The sequence below is a fragment of the Haliaeetus albicilla genome, chromosome 5, assembly GCF_947461875.1.
Source record: "Haliaeetus albicilla chromosome 5, bHalAlb1.1, whole genome shotgun sequence".
Lineage (NCBI taxonomy): Eukaryota > Metazoa > Chordata > Aves > Accipitriformes > Accipitridae > Haliaeetus > Haliaeetus albicilla.
In genome coordinates, this window is record NC_091487.1 from 4,095,625 (window position 1) to 4,118,813 (window position 23,189).

Here is a 23,189-nt window from a genome sequence, read left to right on the forward strand (position 1 = left end):
GGGCAGGTTTGGGATCCCAACCCAGACCCCCGCCGCCCTCCCATCTTGGCCTGTCAAGTGATGAACAGGGCCAGGGCGTGCAGACCTGGGGTTCACCATGAGCCCCCCCACGCTGGGTTGCTGTGCTCACATGCTGAGCCGGTGCTGGAGAGCACAAGAAAACATTTATCACCTTGTTTGGCTCCCCAAATCTCTCTACACCAAGCACCGGCTGCTTTTGGGAAACCCCATCTCCATCTGACAGCCCAAATCTTGAGACATCTGCCTGGCACCGGCCAGACCCTCGAGGTCCGTGGCACCCTGAATCCAGCACTGTCCCCCACGCTGGCAGTCACGCAGATGGGGAAGGGCAAGTCCCAAACGCTTCTCCTTGGCAGGGGACCGGAGGGAGGGGAGATGATACAGGAAAGTCTTTCAACTGCGTGTTTGAACGCACAGCTGGCAAAAGATATTCCCAAGACCTCACTCGTTTTCCCGACTACACGGAAACATGGCAATGGAGAGGAGGAGCAGACCTATTTTGGCTGTCTAATGTGCTTTTCCTCCCCAGGGGGCTTTAACTAAGGTCCTGAGAAGCCACTGCCGTTTACACTGAGCTTGCAGCCTCCAGCTCTTTATTTTGCTCAGTTTTAAATAACACAAATGTTGGGCTCCATCAGTTCCTTTGGGAGATTTCTTATTTTTAAAGCCAGTGTCCAGGAGACTGTGCTGCCAGAGTATTTTTTCCAAGCATCAAGTCCCCCATCCTTCCCAGCAAGGCTGTGGTGTGGCCAGGCTTCGCTTACATCTCTCCAGTGTGTTTTGGGCACTGGAGATGCTGCCAGCTGAGCAAAGATGGGTAGATGGGTTATTCCAACATTTGTTCCTTGCAAGGAAACACCTCTGCCTCCTCCTTCGTCTCCTGAGTAATGACACCGGATGATGACAGCACCAGGCCAGGAAAAAACAGTGATAGCAGCATTGGAAAGAATAAGAAAGAAAAAAAAACCCCACAGCAAAAACCCCCATAGTTCCATCAAATCGCATGGAAATTAGGCACCAACTTGCAGGAGTCATGCCTGGATCTCAAAGGAGAGGTTACCAAGTGCACTGGATAACTGGGATGTGGAGGGTTGGTTATAAATGACGTATCCTTCCTGGAAGGGACCCCAGTGTGAAGATGGGACTTGCTATCCAACAGACCAAGCCCCTTCTTAAGAAAGCCTGAGTCCTGGGAGCAGGGCTGGCATCTCGGGTGGCTTTGGCACGTGACACCACGATTGCCACCTTCTGTACCCAAACGGCTCGTGGTCGTGGCAAGTCGTCTCAGTGTGACATCCCAAGCGGCACAGGGAAGAGCAGCTCTCAGGCTTTGAGGAGGGGCAAGGGAGGATCTGAGTCCGAATTTCTTTTCCCTGGGAGAGGTGCCAGGATCGGGCAGGGCCGCTCTGCAGTGCCGACTCACGGTGCCCTTACGTGTCCTCCGCCATCAACCCAGTATCCAGGGATGCGCTGCCGGAGAGACGCTCAACTGGAATAACTTTCTCTGTAGCACACGCCAGTGGAGCGGCCACTGGGAAAACTCCCAGCGTGGGTAAGCCCAGAGTTAACTTTCCAGGCAAAGTTGTAGGAAATGAGAAGTGCTACAAGGGAGAGTGCAAAGGCTGGCGCGTTTCTGCTCTTCTGCATCCCAGAAGATCAAACAGATGGGATTGTCCTGCGAGGCACAGCAGTTTGGGGGGGGGGGGGGGAAGGAGTTGCTTCTTTGCAGGATAGCTGCTCCAGAGATCAAGGGTGACATTTCCAGCAGGGGAAGGCATGCTACATGGTCATGTCCCAGCTAATACAAGGAAGATATGGGCTCGTTTCCAAGCACTCTGGCTTCAGGCCAGTTGCTTAACTCTCAGCATCTCAGTTCCTTTAGCTGAAGAAGAGGCAAGCTGTTCTTCCTGGCCTCTCTGGCATCTCCTGGGCTGTTAGGACTTCGGGAGGTGAGGATGGGATGTACACCTACAGCCCTACCGCAGCAAGCTGTCAGTAGTAGGGTGTGATGGACATTGGTTTTCAGGAACCCAGTCCCATGCTCGCAGGTGCAAGCCTGTTTTCTGCAAGGTCAGGTTTAGGAAGCATCATTTGAATGATTTATGGTCTGAGTTTTTGGGGAACTGTTTCCTTCTGTTGGCCAAGTGCTGGAAACTCCCCGCTGCTAAAGGCAGGATGCTGGGAGCACAGGGTTGGCTCTGACAAAAGCCCCGTGCTCCTAACTCGCCCTCTCGGAGGAAATTTGGCATCAGTGGTGAAGGTCACTGCACCGAGAGCTCTGGGGATCAGCAAAAGGAGGCCTGAGTGCGATGCCTTAAAAGAAATCAGGAAGGGACACGTCTGTCTGTCTGTCCCTCTAAGCTATTTTGCAGCCAGCATTGCCCTTCCTTAACTTACAGCGATTCTAAAAGTATCGTGTTGCAAACAGATCAAATGCCAAGTTCACCTAATCCAGAAGGGAGATCTCTTTGAGATTCCCTTGGGCTTTTCCTAGACTGCCCAGGCACAGCCATCAGCATGCAGGATGCGAAGGACACCGGCAGGCATCGGAGCAGGACTGCCCAGCCTCTGGAAAACCATTTCTGGGGTAGGAGAGCTACTAAACACACAAAGCATCCAAGAACCAGGTAAGCAACTTTTTGCTCTCTTTGCTCTCCAGGACACCCGTCCTCTTCTCCCAGGAGCTGGGATGTTTTAGAGCTCGCAGAGGTGATTCACAAAGCTAACTGCAAACTAGAAAACCTTATGTCAGGAAGAAGTCACAAAGCATCCTAACCAGAAACATATTTGGGGAGTGAGTCAGTGGAGGAGGAAGCAAAAAGAAAGTTGCACCCTTTTTCTTGATGAAAAAAGCATATGGCAACAGCCAATATTGTGAACAACATTCCCCACTCCAGCAGCCGAGCCAGAGAGAAAAGTCATGACTCAACCGTTGCGTTTCATCCAAATCTAAAGAAAAATCTTGTTCAGGAGGGGTATCTTCAGGGAGAGTCAGCAAGAACCGATTTAGCCAGTTAATTATCTGAATTGTTTGGAGAGGGTAAAATTATTTTGCAGAAGCTTTTAGGGTCATTTTAAAGCCCTGATTTAAACACAGCTTAGACTGTGGAGAAACAAGTGCACTCTGCAGACATACATAATGCACAGAATATACGCATCCCTGCTCGCGTACACACACGCTTTCTCCAGATACCACAGAATAAACTCAGGAGGACCTTAATGCTTTCACAGAAACAGCTTGCATCCAGAGCTCCTGCTTCCCCCAGAAGGCTGCAAACATGTCACCATAAATCATAAATCTGAGGAGGCCGAGAATGCCATCATGATTATGAAATATAACTAGAAATTGGCCAGACGTTTGCTGCAAGATCCATACAACTCTGATTTTCTTTGGGTAGCTAGAATGAAGAATAAAGAATCTGCATCGCAGAATGCAGGACCAACACGGTCTGCAGAGGTTTTCAGGCACCGACACTTGCTAAAGCTATTCAGAATCAAAATTCACTGCAGAGAGGCAGTCTGAAGCAGCCAGTCTTCAACATCTTTTTTCCCAAGACTTTGTGGTTGCAGATGTCAAAGCTGTAAGGCTTGGTCAGCCCCGTGACTTGGGAAAGAGAGTGAATAATCCCTAGAAAGCAGCCTGGCGATGCTGGGTGGGAAGCTATCGTCTGCGGGAGGTCAGACAAGACACATCAGTCCCTCCTGACTTGAGCCATCCATCAGCATCCAAGTTTCGGCATCTCTGGAGGGGGAAGCGAAGGCTCCTGTTGCCCTAGCATGGAACCGCAGCCCAGCTGCTCCTTAGAGGCTGCCCACCGAAAAATGGGCCGGAGACCGTGCACCAGATAACCCTTAGGATCGGGACAGGCTCAGAAAGGGGTTTCAGTTCCCTGGAGACACACATGTACGCCGTGGGCTCACCGGAGCAATTAAATCCCACCAGGACAAGCCTTGCGATAGTGATGTTTTGGGTGAGCAGCAGCAGTACCTTAGTCCAGGTGTGCTCACGGTGAGTAAGAAGGGATGGCTCAACCCCAAAGAATAAGGGGGTGCTGGGGGCAGGCGCAGGACTGAGCCCCTCGAGGGAGAAAAAGTCCATAGCTCTCGTCCTGCTCGCTGCCATCCGCCTTGCGCCCACGTCTCCTGATGGGAGCATCAAGCTACAACATGTGTTGAACACGTGCTGGCTGATACGCATCAGGCTGTTCCATATCGCTGCCAAGATTTGCCTTGATTTAATCAGCGCTTCTCCTGCCTGTTTTTTCTTCCCCCCCTCCTCCCCACTCCCCCCAAATGCAGATGTGGTCTCTCCAACACAGAGGAGATTGCAGGTTTCTTTCGTGACAGCAGAGCACGCATCGTTGGAAGGAACATTTCTACCCTCTTCCCTTTTCTGCAACCACCACAAAGCAGCTTCACCTCCCTCCCTCCCCCCTGCTGATTTTTAATACTCCGGTTTATATGCAAATGAAAAAAACCCCACACTCAATTGCATGCAAGGGGCAGTCTGGTAAGCATAAAGGAGAAACCCTGATGAGTGTGCCAAGAGACATAACTGTCCCATCCGAACATGCTTTGTAAACACAGGCTATTCAGCTGCTGTTTCAGTCTAAGCCCTTCCTGCAAAGCACATGAGGCTAAACACCAGTGCCACATCCAAGCTGTTTAAAGATTCCTTTTCCGACAGTATCTCACCTTATACAAAGCACAGAGATTAACTGCAGGACCCTTCACGGTCCAGTAGCTGTAAAACTAGCTGGGGAAATAGTGGTGAAACGTAGTGGTGGCATCGCTGGAACACTCTCCTGTAAGACACCAGCTGGGAGATAAATGGTGTTTGTTTTGGAAGCGGTCTGTCCTTCTTTGCAAATAGGTCTGACCATTTCCTTACTGAAAGTACACCTAGCAACGTTGAAAGGACGTTAAGCTATTTTTAAACTTAAGTATCGGTTACTTAAAAGTAATTATGAATGTGAAAATTTCTGACAAATCCTGCAGTATTAAACATCCTGGGAAGTTACCAGAGCAGGACATTGGCGGTTTTAGACTGAAAACGTGCACGCTCCTCATTCGGCCCTTCGGCTCAACGGAATGGGAGCGGGATGAAAAGGTGAAGGTGGGAAGATAACACATCTGTGCACGTTTCAGAGGGCTCCTCTCGTCTCGCAGAGATTTTTTGCCGTTTTGCATTTCCATGCTGTTTCACAACAGGAAACACCTACCCCGGGAGCCGGCGGGGAGCCTGTTCCTGCCCAGCTGGACTCCCAGAAATAAAACACGGGGCTTGCAGAAGCCCCACGGCAAACCACGGAGAGGGGGAAGCCCCGTTCCCTCCTTGCAGGCTGGCTTTTGCAGCACCGACCGACTCAGCACCCAGGTTTCACAGGCATCACTGCCCTGAGACCACATCCATTTACACCAGCTCGTCCGCCTGTGCTCAGTCATTCACAATTGCCTTTTCCGCCGCTGAGGGGAATCAAAATTGTCTCCATCCCTAGCCTGCTGGGTCCTCACCCTGCAAAACCTGAATATTTGGAGCCCCAAAACCCCAGTGACTCAGTTCTGAAAACACAAGTTGTGAAAATACACCAGAGGCAATGTGGTCCGTCAGCCTCTTTCCGGTGGTGGCACAAACTCAAGTTTTTAGTTTTGGGTAGGTGTGGGAGACAGCAGTAGGTGGAAAGATATCACAAATTCAAAATCAGAAGAGCTGCTCTCCTTTCCCCCTTCCTGTGGCTTTGGCTTCCAACCAGTCTGGGCTTTGCAGGCAGGGGAATATGAACAGAAAACCAGAATTCAACCCTCTGCTTGCCGAGAGGCTTCTGGGCATAATCCGGAGCACGCGGCAGTACACGGAGGGCAACACGGATCACAGCGTGATCTGAACATTCAAGGGTTCAGTGCTGGCCAGCTGGCAACCTAAATGCCAAAGCCTTTTTATTCCCCCACCTAATCCATATTATACATGTTCACCTAAGAAACAGTGGGAAGAGCGACAAGCACTAAAGGCACTCGGAACACGATCCAACACTCAGCGAAGTCAAGGGAAGAGCTTTGTTTTGGCCAGTTGGGATCTGGCTGTTAGAGAAGTAGCATAAGCAGGACCACGTTGGTAGCCTGAGGTGGTTTGTCACATTACCAGTGATATCATATCAGAGAGAAAAAAATCTGGATTCATAAAGCACCGGATAAGGTTAATTTCTGCTTGAAACAGTTATGAGTTCAAAACCCAAGTTAAAGGAGCGTTCTTATAAACTGAAGGAAGTAGTAAAATCCCTAAACCTGAGATGCTTTGGCACAAATATGCTTGAAAATTCCGTTTTAAAATGGAAGTCAAGGTTCTTCTTTATCAAGGAGTATGCTGAAATGGTAAGACCCTTTAAGTAGCTGCTCTTTAAGTACAAAGTATGGGACCACTCTGAGATGAGATACTGACTTCCAAGGAGATAACTGAAAGAGCCGTAAAACCAGCAAGAACAACAAATTGGACGTGGGGTCCTTGGAGTACGAGGGTCTGTTCAGGGCTGCAGTCTGTAGAGAATTTTGCACTTCCCCTCTCCCATGTCCACACTTACAAGCAATGAGGCACCAGGGAACAGGCAGAGTAGCTGCAAGAAATGGTATTTTATTTAAGAAACAGAGAAGTTAATCTGTGCCAGATGCCCACAGAATTGTCATATGAAACCCCTCTCTTTGGATAAATCAGCGAGGATTTCAAAACCACAAGGGATTGCTTCTGGGACATCTCATGCTTGCAGGGGACTCACTGACTTTTCACTCTTGAAGGGAAAGGATTGGCCAAGGTCTGCTAGTCAAGAGCTGCTGCAACTGCAGCTGGGGAGACAGGGCATTTTCAGGGGAAAAGGCTGATTTTGGAATTTGCTTTCCAATGGGACGAGAGGGCACTGACCTCCAGGGTGAACTGAAACTTTGATAGCCAGGCATTTCTCTCCACGGCTTAGAACTTCTCCTCTTATTCCTTGGAAGAGGAGACCGTGTCAACACGCTGTCAGCATCAGGAGCTGGGCATGCAGTTTTAAGTGCTTCTGCAATGGCATGCAGAGAAACACAAACCGTTGTGACATCTATAGCAAAGTGTGGGTCAAATGGGCCTCAGGGGAGTCAGGAGAAACCCAAAGAGCAAGGAACCAGTCCTGGGAGAGGTCAGCCCAGATCCGCTGCTCACCAACACACCAAAATTCATTGACAACAACAGAAAACTTTTTGTCGGTCCCAGAGTTAAACTGACTGATGGAAAACACAAATGCAGTGAAGAGAGAACATGCAAAGCCATCCTGAAAGCTAAACACATCCAGCTGGGCTTTGCTGATGCTGAGCTTTCAGGAGAAGTCTCTGGGATCACAACAGTAAGATGTGCCTCTTGGGTTTCAAGTGGGTTTCAAAGTTTCTGCTTCAAGTCTTGAGGATGCACAGGCTATGCTCAAACATTCACGAAGCAAGCTTCAGTGGACAGAAATTCCAGTGGACAGAAATCAAAGCAGAAATGAAAACCAAATGCTTCAGAAGAGGGAGGGGAAAGCTAAACCAAGAGAAAGTTTGATTTTGTGAAAAATGATTAGTAAATGCAGATCAAACATGGAATGCAAGAAAAGCGTCAGGCTGAAGTCCATCCGATAAACCAGAAAATGGGATTGTCACATGGGTGACATTTTAAAAAAAGATTTTTAAAGCTTTTCGCAATATCAGCAAAGACAATAGGCACGGACTCTGGGGAAGCAATGAAAAGTACTCACTACAATTGCAGATGCAGAGCAACCAGTAAGATAATGCTTGGAAAACTGAAAATTACTCCGTACATGTGGCAGTCTATTACCAGGCCTTGGTGTGTAAAAGCTTACTGAACCCCTGACGGTCACTGAAGACGTGTGGCAGAGACAGGGGAGATGACCCTGTAAAACACCACGGGTCAATCACCTGCAGTCCGACTTCAGTAGAAAAATGATATGCGGAGGCAGAAACCTAATCTCCAAGCTAATAACAGAAAAATGGGAAACAATGAATTTCAAATAAACTTGCTGGGCAGAGGGCACACAAATATACATTAACTATCTAACTGCAAACAGTTGACATAGTGATTCATGAACTCAACTTGAAAAAAATCAATCCCCACTGATTTAGCTACGTGTAGAGTCAGCTTGACTGACAAGCGGCATGGGAAACGAGCAACAGGACAACAAAAAACGGTGAAGGAGGAAGAGACGGCAACCAGGCATAATACATATGTATAAGAATATGAAACATGTTTCAGTTCAGCCTGATAATACTAATTAGGAAAGGAGATAAAACAATTGAAATTGGCCAGCTAGACTTCCACAGTGAAATAAAGCAAAGGGCCTCTAACTCCAGAAACACTGGCAATAAAAGCAGAGAGAGCACATAGAGGGGAAGGGAGGTTGTAGTAAAGACATGACAGAATAATTAGAAGCAAAGGGATGGAATTCAGGAAAAAAAAATAAAATTGAAGCTGATTTATCTGCAAAAATGACCTTGTAGCAAAAAACCTGGGAGCGTCAGATTTGGGCAAAGCACTCAAGGGCAAGTTTCAGAAAACAGCTCAGTATCAGTCAGAAGACTGACAACAGTGCAGTACATTTCCCTTATCTTGGTTTCTCAAGAAAAACCACCAGTCAACACAGCCTGTAAAGCTAAACATTGTTCTTGCAGAAGAAAACAAGTCAGTAATTGGAAGCCAGCACATTCCAGCTCTATATTATGCCATGGACCATCTGACCAGAAAGTTTTAAGCATGAAATTTAGACTCTAGCATGCAGAGGTGTGACCCTACTTGAATCTGTGTTACACTGCAGAACAGAAATGGGACAACCCTTTTTCTAACAACTTAAAAATTTAATTTTCAAATAGTATTTCGTCTTTGCAGGAGGATAAGAGATCTTTTTTGAGGATTAAAAAGATGAAAGTCTGCCCACAGCATGCTTAACATCTTTGCATACACTTTAGAATAAATCTCCATTTATTCTTTCGAGGTACGTTTTATCCTTGTATTTAACCTTGGAGATTAGTAGATGTTCCACGAAGTTACAAATTTGAACAGAATATGTACATTAACTCAGGAAAAATGCAAAGTGATGAACAGGTATTGGTCCTTATTATCCCTTCTCCTACCAGCAATATGGTTTACTTCTCAGCTCTATCTGCTCCCTGATTTACCAAGGGGTACGCGCATAAAAGTAGGATCTCATCCCTTACATAGAGAGCAGTCAGCAAGTACCAGCATGTTCTGATGTGAGGGGAACAGCTATTCCATAAATCTCAAACATGTTCTGGACAACGGCAGAGTTTACACAGACCACAAGAATTATAGGAATTAACCCCCTTTTGTTTACAGCGTTTAGAAAGAGATCTAGTGTAGATCCAGTAGTGTAAGGGGATAACGCAGCAGTGACGTGATCCAACTCAAAGTACTGAAACACAAACCATGCACATTTGGAAATGTTTTACACGTTCTAAATTTAAAAGGGGGTTCTCCTTTTATGTTTAAGTTCTCCTAATTAGGAAGAGCTGATTAAACAACTTATCTGCAAAACCAGTAATGTAAACAAAAGCCTGTTTTCTGGAGCAGAGGTGTCAAGCTTCCTTCTCTTAGAGGGTTATTTTAATTTTTTATGATTGTTCATCAACCAAGGTAAACATGTCAGGCAGGACAGTTACAATTCACCCAGGCTAGATGGATTTTTTTCAGATATCCACACCGAAGCAACATCCCTTACACCATCTGAACATCTTTGTTCACTGTTGGTTCACTGCATTTCTAGTAGCGCTGTTTCTGTCATCTTCTTCCCATTCCCCTCCAGTCCTCCCTTCCCTTTCTCTTCGCATTGTTTTTTCTTCCTTCATAATTAGTCCTAAATCCATAACCCCAACATACAAGCCGAGCTCCCAATTCCTTCCCCATTGCACCACGGACCAGGGAAACAAACAACAGCCCGAGCAATACTATTCGGCAGAAGAGCCACCCTCTCCCCCCCGAATTTCAGAAAGGGACGTCTGGGTGGTTTCCACATCTCCGAGTCACTGGCTGAGGCTGTCTGCTGGTGCGGTGAGCTGATGTTGCCTCATCTGTTAACACTGAGAACACCGCTATTCACCAACGCCACAGCCTGATATTTTTTTTTAACAAATATTTAGATTCTGCAGCTTCCCACATGCCATACAGATCATAAATACCTCAGCCAGAGGCAGCTCAGAGGCCATATATCTGACACTTCTACTCCAGAGCCTTCCACGTTGTTTTAAAATCTCAACAGTGACCTTTTAGTGTTTCATTTGGAGATTATTTCCTTTCATCACAACACTTCTCTCTTGACTTCTCCTGAATTAGTTTCAGATAGAAACCTAACCTAAGCTCTGGTACTCTCAGGCCCCACCAAGTTTATTTTATGCTGCTCTTTCCTCTTGATGGGATCCTTGTGCATAAATATACACATACATACATTTTTATACAAATGCACACGCACGTATATACGTTTAATAATGGCAAGCGAAAGACAGCTGGATCCTCTGCAAACCAAGTCTAATGTGAGGTCAAAACCTTCACGTGCCTGAGAAACACTTGGGACCTAAAAAGCAAAGGCAGTTACTTACCTTGGAGAAGAACGTGACTGATGTCATTTGTGTGAAACCACAAATATTTATTTTTAATGAAAAAATACTTAAAGTGTGCCACAGTGTCCATATATTCATTTGAATAGTAGTACAAAGATATGTATTTCTGAGAAAAAGTCTTAACACTGTAGAAAATAAATGTGGTTCTTAAATTATGTCAAAAGAAACCAGTAAAAAAGTAATGTTTTATACACTGGAATAAAATGAAACAATTAGAGATAATAATAAATTATAATTACAGTATTTCAAATATTTGCTTCATGCTTTTTTCAGCATTAGTTACTAAATGTATCACATATAATACGCCCTCAGAAGCCAGTAGTCAGAATGGTCTTTCAATGGTACTGTAGATAATAGGATGTGGAGCTGAACAAAGTCCTAGAAAAATGACACCACCGTTTGTTATTTACTGGTACATAAAACATCAGAACATGGCAGTTTTAGGTTTGTATCTAACATATATTTTTGTTAATGGAAATTAATTTAGTTTTTTTTAATGAACTAATCTTTTATACTTTAATGAACTAAACAGCAATTATGGTCATTAACAAGTATGTCACCCAAGCACACCACACAACCGTGCTTATGGGATGCTACACGTTGTATTGGCTTTCTATACAGTCAAAGTTAACAAGAATTTGGAATCATTTCAGGTCTAATTAAGCACTGCAAAATGTTTAAAACTATAAAGTGCTTTTAAATACAAATCATTTTTGCTCTTCAGAAATAGGAAAAAATCCAAACATGCACTTAAACCTGAAACCTCCATGCCATATATACTGCAGTTCAACAGTAAAACATCAGTTTTGTGCCATTTGTTTTAAAATTTCCTTTCCCATCCCGCCCCATCCGCAGTCAAAATTTCAAATAGTGTCTAAATTGGATTTGTCGGTATCTTCTTGGTCATGCTTGTACATGAAGGTTAGAAGGAAAAGAGCAATATCCAGAGATGACCAATAGGCAGTGTGTGATGTGACTGCAGACCAGTATCTGCTCTCCACGAGACCTTCCCTGAGCTCAAAATCAATCCTGTGCTCCAGTTCCACTAGAAATTGAACAAGAAACAAAAAGGGTGTTAGAATTGCATGTCAGCAGAAGAAAAAACACCGACATGTTTTTCCATCAGCTTTGGGTTCTGATTCTACTTGTTGTATATAAAATACACATAATGTCTCTGTGTTTACATTTAACAGTACACTCACTTTAGTCAACTGTGATTTTTACTAATACGTACATACATTTTGATGCACATGCATTTAGCAGAAGCCTGATCTAAGAGTGGTGCTTAGTTTGGGGGAGGGGGGGAAGAAACTAAACCTAAAGCTTGGCAAAAGCTGGCATTTTTTTTAAGCAGCTGTTTTCCTTATAGTAACTGTATAAATACATTTATTTATGTTCCTTATGATAACTACACAGAAGTAGCCAGGAAATGTTGAGGCCCCATTAGGAAACACTGACTTTCAGAAGGTGGATGCTCAGAACTTTCTGAAATAAATGGAATTCTCGCATCTTTAGTGGGTATACAGGGAGACTACACCCAATATTACAAGCCTGTTCTGAAAACCAGCCGTCCCTACACAGCACTAGCCCTTTTCATTTCCAGATTATTCCTAATATATTTCAGCAGTTATCCTTTCATTTCAATGGCTGCTTTGATTAATACCACATTCAAAGCAATTTTCACTGCATGTTTAACTGGGCCAGTGGCTAACCTATTGTTAAGGCACTTTAGCGGTTAGAAAATCTCTACAAGGAGCAGCGGAATAAAAAGGACAAAACTGAAAGCCTGCTTAGCTACAAAAGCCAAACCCCCATATTGAGTAAAAAATGCAGCCATTTATCAAAGCCAGTTTCGAGGAATTTTAATACTTGGCTCATAAAGGGAGCATCGCGCGAGCGCTGCCGCCGTCACGGCACAGCAGCACGCGGGGAACGACGCGTGCCTTCATGTTTTCACGGGAGCATCGCACCGCTTTTGCAAATGCAGCAAGGAGAGGGACTCAGAGCCTTCGAATACCAGGAGACAACCGCAGTCATTTCCACTAAGACGCAGATATTCAAAAAAACCCCAGTGGCTTTGCAGGAAGGACGCCCCGAACAACTCCGTCTCCCTCTGACGAGAGGCCGTTTTAACAGGAGCTTGGGAGGCAGCCAAACCCCACCGCAAGCCGAGCGGCCGCCCTCTCAGAAGCAAATACTTTGGCTGCAGATTGCATCATTCAGCTTACAGCCTCGCTGGCCTCCGCTCCACGGTCTCCTTCTACGGAGCAGGGACGGGCTCGCAGCAAAGAGGGATGCAGGAACTGTGCAGAAGGCCCTCGACGTGCCAAACCGCCCCCGAAAGGACCTCATCGGCAGCTCCGCAAGATTCGCGGTCACGCCACTCTATTTTCTTCAAGTTTAAAACAAAGTCTCTGTCCTCAAATACTGACTCAGGTTATCTGTTGAAATTAGCGGTGATGAGCGGACAGCAATGTATCATGTGAACGCTATCACAAGCTACAACATACTTGTGACTCCGCAGATTGCAAAAACTCCCGCCTTGCAACAGTGCCACTGAGAAGTTTAGAAATAAAATCAAGTACGAATTTCTGTAAAGGAAGTACCTTTCCAAAAAAACAGCTGCTAAAATTGCACTTTCTGTTCTGGGTGGTTCAGATCAGGACAAGGGCAGCTTCTGTTTCCAGTCATAAGTGCCTTTAAATCCAGATTGCTTCAGAATTGCAAATGTATGGGGAAATTTAATAAATCCATTTTATGATAAATGGTGAGGGGGATTCTCTGCAGCAATTATATTGCTTTTCCTAGTGGGAGTCTAGGAACTACTGATATGCAGATCTCATTAGCCAAAACTCACACATGCACATATATATATGGTGTACATGTACGTACAAACACGTATACAGATAAACCTCCTTTAAGAGGAAAAAAAGCTTAAAAGGAGAACAGAGAGTCAGTCCTTGGACAGCCTTAAGAGATTGAAAAAGCAGGAACAGATTCAATATTTATCACTTCAGAGCAAACCAACAAAATTAAATAGCGGCATATGTTGTTATGGTATTTCCAGCCTCCCACAACATACGGATGCAGCCCACTAAAGCCCACTGTTTCCAGAGGGTTTGTAAGGTGGACTCGTCACTAACCTGTGGGTTCGAGAAAGCCCGAGCTGCTGTGCGGTAAAGGCGGTGTCCCAACAGTTGTGGCCTTCTTGTCGTCCCCCTCAGTTCCATCCTTCCCCGTCTCGAGTGTCTGTGGGGTGGTTGTACTAGAACGACCGAATCTTGAAAAAAGCATCCCGCCGAGGCCCTTCCCAATACTCGCAGCTCCTGCATCCAGCACGGAGGAAAAAGACCACAAAAAACCAAGCACAAGGGCAGCTAAATCAAACTGCAAATTAAAGTCACTGTAGCATTCATCAGACAGAGTTGAGCGACAGATGAAGGAAAACACTATTCATGCTTTTCTAGGGTGGGAACGGCTTATCTGACTTAAGTGTACACTGTTTATCATGAGACTAATCTAGCATACAAGCAAAGGCTATAATTTGGAAACTGTAGTTAGGGGAACAAAAATACATGAGAATACTTCTGCAGCAAGAGATCTGGTACTTTTATAGATATGTTGTAATTCCTCTTTCATAAAAAGTCTAAGACAAAAATGCTTTATAACAATGTTAGTACCTTCTGCACGTAAGAATCCCATCAGGGCATTTAAGACATTCCTCTCATTAAGGGTCCTATGTTGGCATCACCCTTACAGACATTTAGAAATGATGTATCATCCTTTGAAAGGACTATTTTGGTTGCGCAGGAAGAGGGGTGTAAAAGTTAAGAACAGATATATGATGTTTTCTGCCGACTTTGCTGCCACCTCATGGACAAGACATTAAAGTTACTATAGTAACAGCAAAAAGCAACCCTGCTTTGAAATACCGCCTATTTCTAGTCAAGGACTAAAGTGCTTTTATATACTTTACTTATTTGATTGGGAAGATTCCTGGCACAAGCCTTCTTCCAAATCCCACATAGAGAGCTAAAGAAAAGCCTTGAGTCAACAAAAACTGCAAGTGCGTGCTCAAATATAAGCTCCAGTGAAAGTGAATTTAAGCTCACTTAAACCAGGGCTTATTTTGAATCAGAAAGCCAGAAGGGGACAGGCTTCATATTAAACCAGCCTCAATTTCCTATTGTAAAATCATGAGTTAAATGTAACCATAATAGCATACATAGGGAGATTTTTCTCCTATTTGCCAATACCAGAAAATGTAGTCACAAAATAAGCTTTAATTTTTTTTTTTTCCATGAAGTAGAGTGGAAACTATTAAATCACCAGGATGGTACTTCAATAAGGCAGAAAACAATAAGGCAGCAATAGCATAAACTCCCTGACCCACATCCTCTCCCCGCAAGCCTTGACTCCAGTGTACGTAAACTGTCTTTCCGTCAAAGTAAATGTCAGTTGGGATTAAAACAAGCCATACACCTATACAGAACAAACTGAACCAGCCAGGAATAGTTTGCTTATGGATGCACCTCAAACACCACACCACAGAGCAGTGAAACTCTACAAGAAGGTCCTATATATAAAACAAAGGACATAAAGAACAATTACCTAATATACTTGCTTTGCCTATATTTGTTATGGACTCCCCATAGTGGCGTCGAACCATGACTGGTGAAGTGGTTGGGCTCGGTACAGTTGAAACACTTTCGCTATCAGTAACTGAGGTAGGTTCTTTCGTTGGGTTGAGAAAACTTGGCTTCATATGCTCATAAGGTAGAGGGTTTGCAGTGTTGTACCAGTGGATCTGGACAGGCGAAATGTTGCTGTAGTGTTTCAGAATTAAAGGTTCTAATCTATAGGCCTGCAAGGGTAATTCAGAAAAGAAAATCCTGAGTGTCAAGACTGAAAAAAATCACATTCCCTTCCCATAGAGAGTCCTCTCCAACCTCAAATCCAAAATACTGTAACAAGTGAAGCCTAGAAAGTGACAGAATGGTGGTGGTATCTTCTGGTTCACCTTTATTTTCATAGCCTGGAAGATATATTAGCTGCCCAGTTGCTTGTGCATTCACTAGCACATTTCTCTGCAACACTTCTACTACATGGTGTTACGAACACACTAGTTACTGTTAACAGATGTTTGTTATTATGCACTGACAGAGCAAACTTTATATACAAAGCTGATTCTGCACAACACAACAGAGAGAGAGGAACTGGCTATGTAAACATTTTGTTTAATACTCTTCATTGATCCCTGTGCAAACCATGAATTGGTGTGCTTATTAAAAAAAATCATTTTCTATTGATTCTTTATTTTCCTTGGTTTACTTAGATGTAGAAAAGCACTCTTTATCTTAAAACTTCTTTATCTTAAAACTAAGTAAAGTTACTATTTGCAGAGTGGGACCACAGACTCCAGCCTAACCAGTCGTCCTAGATGTCCCAGGAAAATTCTGGTTTTGGAGTAGCTGGTGCTGAACAAGATCTTGAGATGAGCAGAACCAGCATGTTTGGATTGAAGTCTGAATATACTCAGATTCAGGTAGAGTTTAAACACAGAAGTATCCCCAAATTACTATTCTATAGTAAGCATGAAAGCCCAAATCAAGCTTGCATCAAAGCAGTTGCCAAGATGATGCAGATCAAAGTTCCAGCATCCTGCCTTTGATAACAGCGAACACTGGCTGCCTATGGAAGAGTGTAAGGACAGGCTGAAGCTATACTAATAGTGCCCTCCCAAGTACTACCCCTCCCTCTAACAATCTCTTCCTTAGGACCCTTTGGGAAAAAAACAGTGTCTTTGTTTTTCTACAGTATCCTGTAAACTGCTTGTGGAGCCTTGTTTTAACAGCAGTACTATCTTTGGACAGATGATGTTTAATGGAAGTCAGTAAGTTAAACACAAGTTGAAACTTCACTGAGAATGATTATTTCTTATGCCTTTGCAAAAAAAAAGAGTAATCTTGAATCTTATTAATATGAAAAGAGAAGCAAAGTATATGGTATTTAAGGCAATTATTTGTAGGAACTGTTATTCTACAGTTATGAAAACCAAGACATGGTACAATAATCATTAACAAATAGTCCTGTGCTGGAACATGCTTGCGTTGATTCACACGCTTTGAAGATCACACATTATCACACAGCTGATGCTTAAAAATAGTCACGGTAAAAGCTTGCAACTGCAATTAAAACTCACCACTGGATCTGTTGGATGAAAAATATTTAGTAAGCGGTTACAAATTGTTCTGGGCAGAATATGGTCTTGACTACCGCTGTTTCCTGGACGGATGCCACGCAATGCCAAAAACACTGCTAATGGAGATCCCATACAGAAGAAATTCTCAACCTAAGGAGAGATTTCATCCACATTAATAAGGATGGAAATAATGCTTTCTAACATGGCTGGATTTGATTTCTCTCTTTCAACGATTTCTCAGTTTCAACTGAGGGACTTGTACAGTATTAGTCAGTCAAAACGGGAAAGATCACTATAACATATGTACTATAACATGAAGGTTAAGTTTCCCATTTCCCTTTGCTGTGAGAAGAGTTACATATTGTGGTACTACATAGTTGAAACACAAGTTGGATAGTTGAACTAAAAGAGGTCTACCGACACTGGGAAGGCTGGAGCGAGAAGAATTTGGAAGACACTAAGGAAATGCCATGAGTTTCACAAGACTGAAGCCTGATTTCTCATGAAACTTCCCAAATCTTACCACAGCTCCTTCATCCTACCCTAACCAAGCACTCTGTGATTTGTTTTGCTACACACACCCATCGAGGAAGTAGAAATGCAGGCTACGCTGGGTATTAAAGCCAACCTAGAGAACACTTGTAGGAGTCACGCACACATACAGGCTGGTGTTCCATACAACCTCTTAAAAACACCTAGTGTTAAGTGAACAGAATGATGCTTGTCAAAAGTGCCACCGCATCACATGTTAGGAACTGCTACCCAGGAACAGGTACAGCACACTGAGCCATCATCCAAAGCTACTGTCACTTTGCTCTAAAAGGACTGCCTCTAACACTGAGAGGCAATTGAGTAAACCTGAACTGCAACTGCTAACCCAGCTGACCAAGGTCACTGAACATGCATCAGTGGTAACGACTTTTGGTCACTACCAACCTGGGCCGGGATTCAACAGTGACCTAGAGGTGAATGGCTTTGTATCCCATTACCAATCCTCAGACATCGTCTCCTAGAAACATCAAATGTAAAACTCTGTAGTCAAAAATATTTTCATAAGTCAAGATTACTTTTTAACCTTTAGAGAATTTTCTTATACAAAAAATTAATTTTACCATTATCAGACCTTCACTGCAACCTTCCCAACAGTAGTGCCCAGTTTGCAGGGCACTACAACCGAGCAAATCCTAGCATGCTGCTACTTAACCAGCAAGAGAAATTGCTGCATTCTTGCTAAAGTGCACATGGAGGGTGCTTGGATTCCCACGTGCGTTCCCTATACGTCAGCGCATGGAGCGAGGGTGTAGAAACAATGGTCCGTTTCATCTATCAGATTCCAGCACTGTACAAAACATTCCTCCTCCTCTGACTTGGCACTGGTACCCCACCTCTTCCTTCCAAAAGAATGTGCAAGTCCTAGTTCAATGGGAAAAAAAAAATCTAGCTCTTCAGCAAAGCTATTCAATATCATATGCTGCAAAGCACTGCTCTCTGTCATCTACACTGTCACCCTAGTCTAGGGCAAAGCTGCTCTCCTTTCTTATAATCAGGCTTTACACAGACCCTTACATTTTTGCAGTTTGGACAAAAAGCTTTCTCATCTTCAAATACAATAGAAACAGATATTCACAGTGAAATCCTTTAAACTGAATACATAACCTTTAACCCTGTCCATATGATATTCCTGTAATGAGCATCTGAAGTACACAATTATGGTCTTTCTGCTTCAGAAAGAAATCAGAAAGTGACTGTCAGCTTACACTTGCTAGCAGATGCTTAAAAGATGTTTTCATTAATTCACCTTAGGCAAGTACAGACTAGGCAAAAATCTCAAAAGGTAAATAGTTTCAGTGGTTACACAGTGCATGGCTTTTGTTCCATCGCTTCTATTGATAAACACAAGATTAACAGTGTCCACAGACAGATGCTTTCTTCTTGGAGGGCACTGTTCTTTGCTATGTATTTTCTTACACACGCGAGCCTTTCAACATGGTCTTCCAGCTCTGGAAGTGCTTACAAAGATAAAGTACCAATAGCTGGGTACCTTAACGGGTGGCACCAGACCAATACCAAAGCAGTGAATGCTAAAAATCAAAACTAAGTCTTCTAAAAATAAAGCCCTTTAAATTGCAGCCATTAAACTCTCAGCGCTGTTGCAAAGTGGCTGAAGAGAAGACTGCCATGCAATGAAACTTACTGGGACTAGAGGACTAAAATCTTTCTAGAAAACATTTATTAATTTCGGTGTTTCTCCTAGAAGCAGGAGTGGAGCACTTCACATATATTCCTCTAAATGTTTAACAACAGAGTAGACATGTTTAAGAACATGACCTTTCAGGACAGCACTTTTCTCCTGGATATGAGTCATAAACAGAAGACTTAATGCATTTATTTTTATTTCAAGCAGAAGCTGAGCCAAATAGTCATCCATTCAAATTAAGACTGCAGTATTTTCAGAATTAAAAAAAACAACCTGAATGAGCCAACAGAAGTGAGGCAGCACAGCTCTTTTGCGCATAGGCAAGTGTGGGGGACAAATTAATGTTGTTTAGTGGTGATGTTAAATCAGAAGACACAGAAAGCGATTATAATTTATGTTTCTGTGCTGCCTTTCAGCCTGGAGGATCCCAAACATCCTTCCAGAGCAAGGAAATACAGACCTCTGCAGCAGCCTCTACCCACCCGTTTCTGCACCCAGGAATGTTCTGCAGCCTTAGCCGACAAAGGGAATAGAGACTTATACCAGTATTACATGGGGAATTTAACTGGGCAGTTCTGTGTTCAACTACTACGGCACATTTCTGCATTCAGTTTAAAGGCTTCCTCCTCTCAGATAAGGCTGCACGTCAGCATCCCATTAAGCTCTCATAGTTCTTGTACATGTGGTACATATCAGTAGTATCTGACAAATAATTTGTGATAGTTGTTATCAACATTGACATCACTGCCAGGTGATGCTACATAGAAAACACAAGGTCAAGTACATGCTGGAGCTTCTTCTGGAAGAGTTTCTGTAACCCTGGGTGAATGAGAAGTGCTAAGGAATCCTGAAGCACTCTGGGCCAGCACATTGACAAATCCAGATTTAAATTAATTTCCTTTTCAGTACTAGGGAGCAACCATGATATGCCCTGCCCTCCTCTTCCCCACTGTGATTGAAAATCATCCTACAACATGGTTATTTTCATGCACCGTGGAGTCATAAAGTGGTAGGTATCACACCATTCCCCATGTTTTCATGTTCTTCAGCCCCTTTAGACTTTTCACTCCAATTCCTCTTATGTAGCTGGTGGGGAGAAGGCTGTGCTTCTAAGCTTTACATTTACAATGGGGTGTTGGCTTTGCTTTTAACCCATGCACCTCCTATTGATTTAGCAGTTTATTCAGTTATGCCGTCTGAGCAGAAGTAGAGCAAGAGAGACAAAGATACCTCACCCTCAAGTTCCCATTCTGGTGGCTTGCCCAATATATTATTAGAGTACAACACACTCTGTATCTTCAGGTTTGGGTTTTTTTTTCCCTCCCAAAAGGGTCAGTCAATCACACAGATCATTTCCTCTAATATTAAATACCAGCCAAGTTAGCTGCTGTATTTATTCTTGCACTTGTCTTGCCAAAAGCTACCTTTGTGCTTGCTCAACATCAAGCAAGCTTAACTCTGCTTCATGTAGGACTAGTGACTTTCTCTCATCCTGGGAAGCTTAATTTGTTTCATTCCATAAAAGAGGCAACACATCGACAGTGGCTAGCCTTTTTCATTACAGCTGTACATGCCCATTTCGTCATGTAATACAACCTAAGGAGATCAGTGACCAAAGACTCCAGTCTCCTGCGTTGCAATTTGTGGATCAAGCACTTGCAGTTAATAGGAACTCGTGATCAAACCAGAGCTCTGCTCTGCCATGAAGAGCCAAGGTGCTGGTAGTTGGTACCTACAAAGCAGTTAGATCTCTTTCAACAAGCTAGTCACCCTCAGTAAGCTGGACTGGCTTGCTGATTAGCAATCGTCTTTCAAGCATCCTGTTGAAATCCTCCCTTGGCAGAAGCACTTTGCCATCACGTTCATAGAAAACCTCTCTCTTTCTGGAGCTCTGTCTCGGGCACGGTACTTAAGCAATGGGAGTCACTAGTGTAAAGCTTCACAGAAACAAAACATTTTCCTTTAAGAAAAAGGATGTATTGCAATGAAAAATTACTTAGCAGTAATTTAGATAGATACAGTCCTCTCTTCTGCCCCCTGTCTTTTCCCCTCCTTTCCTGCTCCCTCTAAAAATCATCTATTGAAAAAAATCTTCAGTTTAAACACAACTGAGTGAAGAATAATCTTTCACAGAACTGGAGGAGTATCAGCCTGACTTCAGCTTCCTTGATGGTTGAGATAATAGCGCGATACATGCTTCTAAGCAGTGATGAAAAAGAGAAGGCTATGACAAATTGAATTATGGTTAGTTTCCTCTTTTTTATGGCTCAAGATTGACCCTGGCTTCTAGGAGTCCTGAACTCAGAAGGAAAGAAAAATGGCAAGTTAAGAAACAATAATCTATTTTGTTCTCATCTATCATGTCACATTTTTATGGTTTAATATTTCAAGATATAGTCGATCAACTAGAAAGTGTTGCACATCCCACCAAGAAGCTAGAAAATGCCTTTTTCCAATGATAAGAAATTCTAGCAATTTGTACAGCTGATTAGCAAGCAATTTATTTCATGAGACTAAAAGTAACTTGTGCTAACTGTCAGACCAGAATAATTTGGAAGGAAAATCCACTGCTGGAGGAAATTCAATCAGATTTGCTCAGAGATGTGACATGTTAGAAGTAGTCCCCAAGGAAAATGGATTAGTCAACAAAGTAGAAGTGAAATTGTTTAAAATACGTGATTAATGTAATTTGCCAAACGGCTTTTACCTTCCCACATAGTTATACGTGTGTGTGTAATATATTAACAATCTATATGCAGGTTTATATGCTTACATATAAACATGTATATTTGTAATAAATAGTAATATATGAATACAGTAACATGTTTACACACATGTACACACACTTCAACCAATACATTAAAATTATTCTACCAACATCATGTGTAGGGACATGGAAAAAAAAAGTAAGCAGAATAACCCATATTGCAGGTGTGTTTTTACAGCAAGTAGAACATTCAGTAAAAACCTCTCCAACATACATACCTTAAATTTTAAGACAGGTGGTTTTGATATGGTGGATGCCTTTAACTCACGTAACCTCTCTTCTATCTCTCTCAACCTAGAAAATAGAGATCTTTCTGAGATCCAATAAAAAATGTAGCCTTAACCTCTCTGATCCAAACAGGCATTCCTGTGGGGTCCAACAGTTTTGTCTGCTGGGAAAAGAGAGTGATGGCATCAGTATTTCTTGGAGGCAGTCCAACTGATTAAGAGTCAGTATATGTGAAATCCTGTTTCTCTGACCACAGAAGGAATCAATCAATATACGAGTTTCCTTGTTCACCACCCCAAGCATCTGCCCACTCTCCTTCCTCAGGAGTAGGTGACTCCTGTCCTGTTTCCTTGGTGTTTTTGCAGCCAAATCACCTATTTTGGTTTTGGTTTGTTTTTGTTTTGTTTTTTTTTTAATAAAAAACCCCAAAGCCACAGGAAACTCCACGGCCAAGCATTATGGAGTTCTGTATTGTGGCAGAATATCTGGAGAACAGTGTCCCACCCTTTCAACTGTCATTAAAAAAGGTTGTTCACCTGTTCTTCTAGTTAGCCTGAATTAAAAAAGGAGCTACAATATAAAGCGCTCATATGGACTGGTAAAACTGTCCCCAGTCCCAGCACTAGAACATTATGCCCTCTTCAGAGCAGGAAAATACCACCTCCTCAAGTTCTGCAAAAGCATTACGTAAACAAATATGTTAAGCTTAACCTCTGCCATCCTGACTAGAAAGAAGCAAGTCTGGAGCTGAAACTTCTGAAAGACTTCCCAGTACTTTCCAAAAAGTTTGTATGCTTTAGGGAACGTGATTCAGTCTTAAAAAAGACGGCATGCAGAATTCTTAGCTCTTGTGAACTGCTGTCGAAGGTTTCCAATGCACAACCTCACATGCTGTATGTATGTTATTCTACAATGTAGAATATTTATACATGCTACGACACACCCTACTCAGGCATAAGCATTTCCAGAAATCCACTACGTGTTTGCCATCCTTAAAACACCAGAAATCCAGAAGTTATAGGATGTCAGTAGTACGTTTTCCATTATTTCAGACTGAATTGCACTAAGGTGGCTCACAAAATGGAGGGCCACTCTTATCTATACAGAAGTGCCAGTGTCAAATGATACTT

The 23,189-nt window shown here is 43.3% G+C and overlaps 1 protein-coding gene across 2 annotated transcripts in view; it reads right to left on the reverse strand.

The window, feature by feature from the left end:
• Positions 1-10,836: 10,836 nt before the first annotated feature.
• DDHD1 (DDHD domain containing 1) overlaps positions 10,837-23,189 on the reverse strand; it is a 67,804-nt gene continuing 55,451 nt past the window's right edge. For both annotated transcript variants that reach the window (XM_069783096.1, XM_069783094.1), the window contains 5 exons: positions 22,050-22,125; positions 16,868-17,017; positions 15,277-15,529; positions 13,809-13,991; positions 10,837-11,710 (listed from right to left, as the gene is read on the reverse strand). In XM_069783096.1, the coding sequence (XP_069639197.1) occupies positions 11,529-11,710; positions 13,809-13,991; positions 15,277-15,529; positions 16,868-17,017; positions 22,050-22,125 (844 nt within the window). In that variant the 3' untranslated portion in view covers positions 10,837-11,528. The remainder of the gene's footprint in view (positions 11,711-13,808; positions 13,992-15,276; positions 15,530-16,867; positions 17,018-22,049; positions 22,126-23,189) is intronic.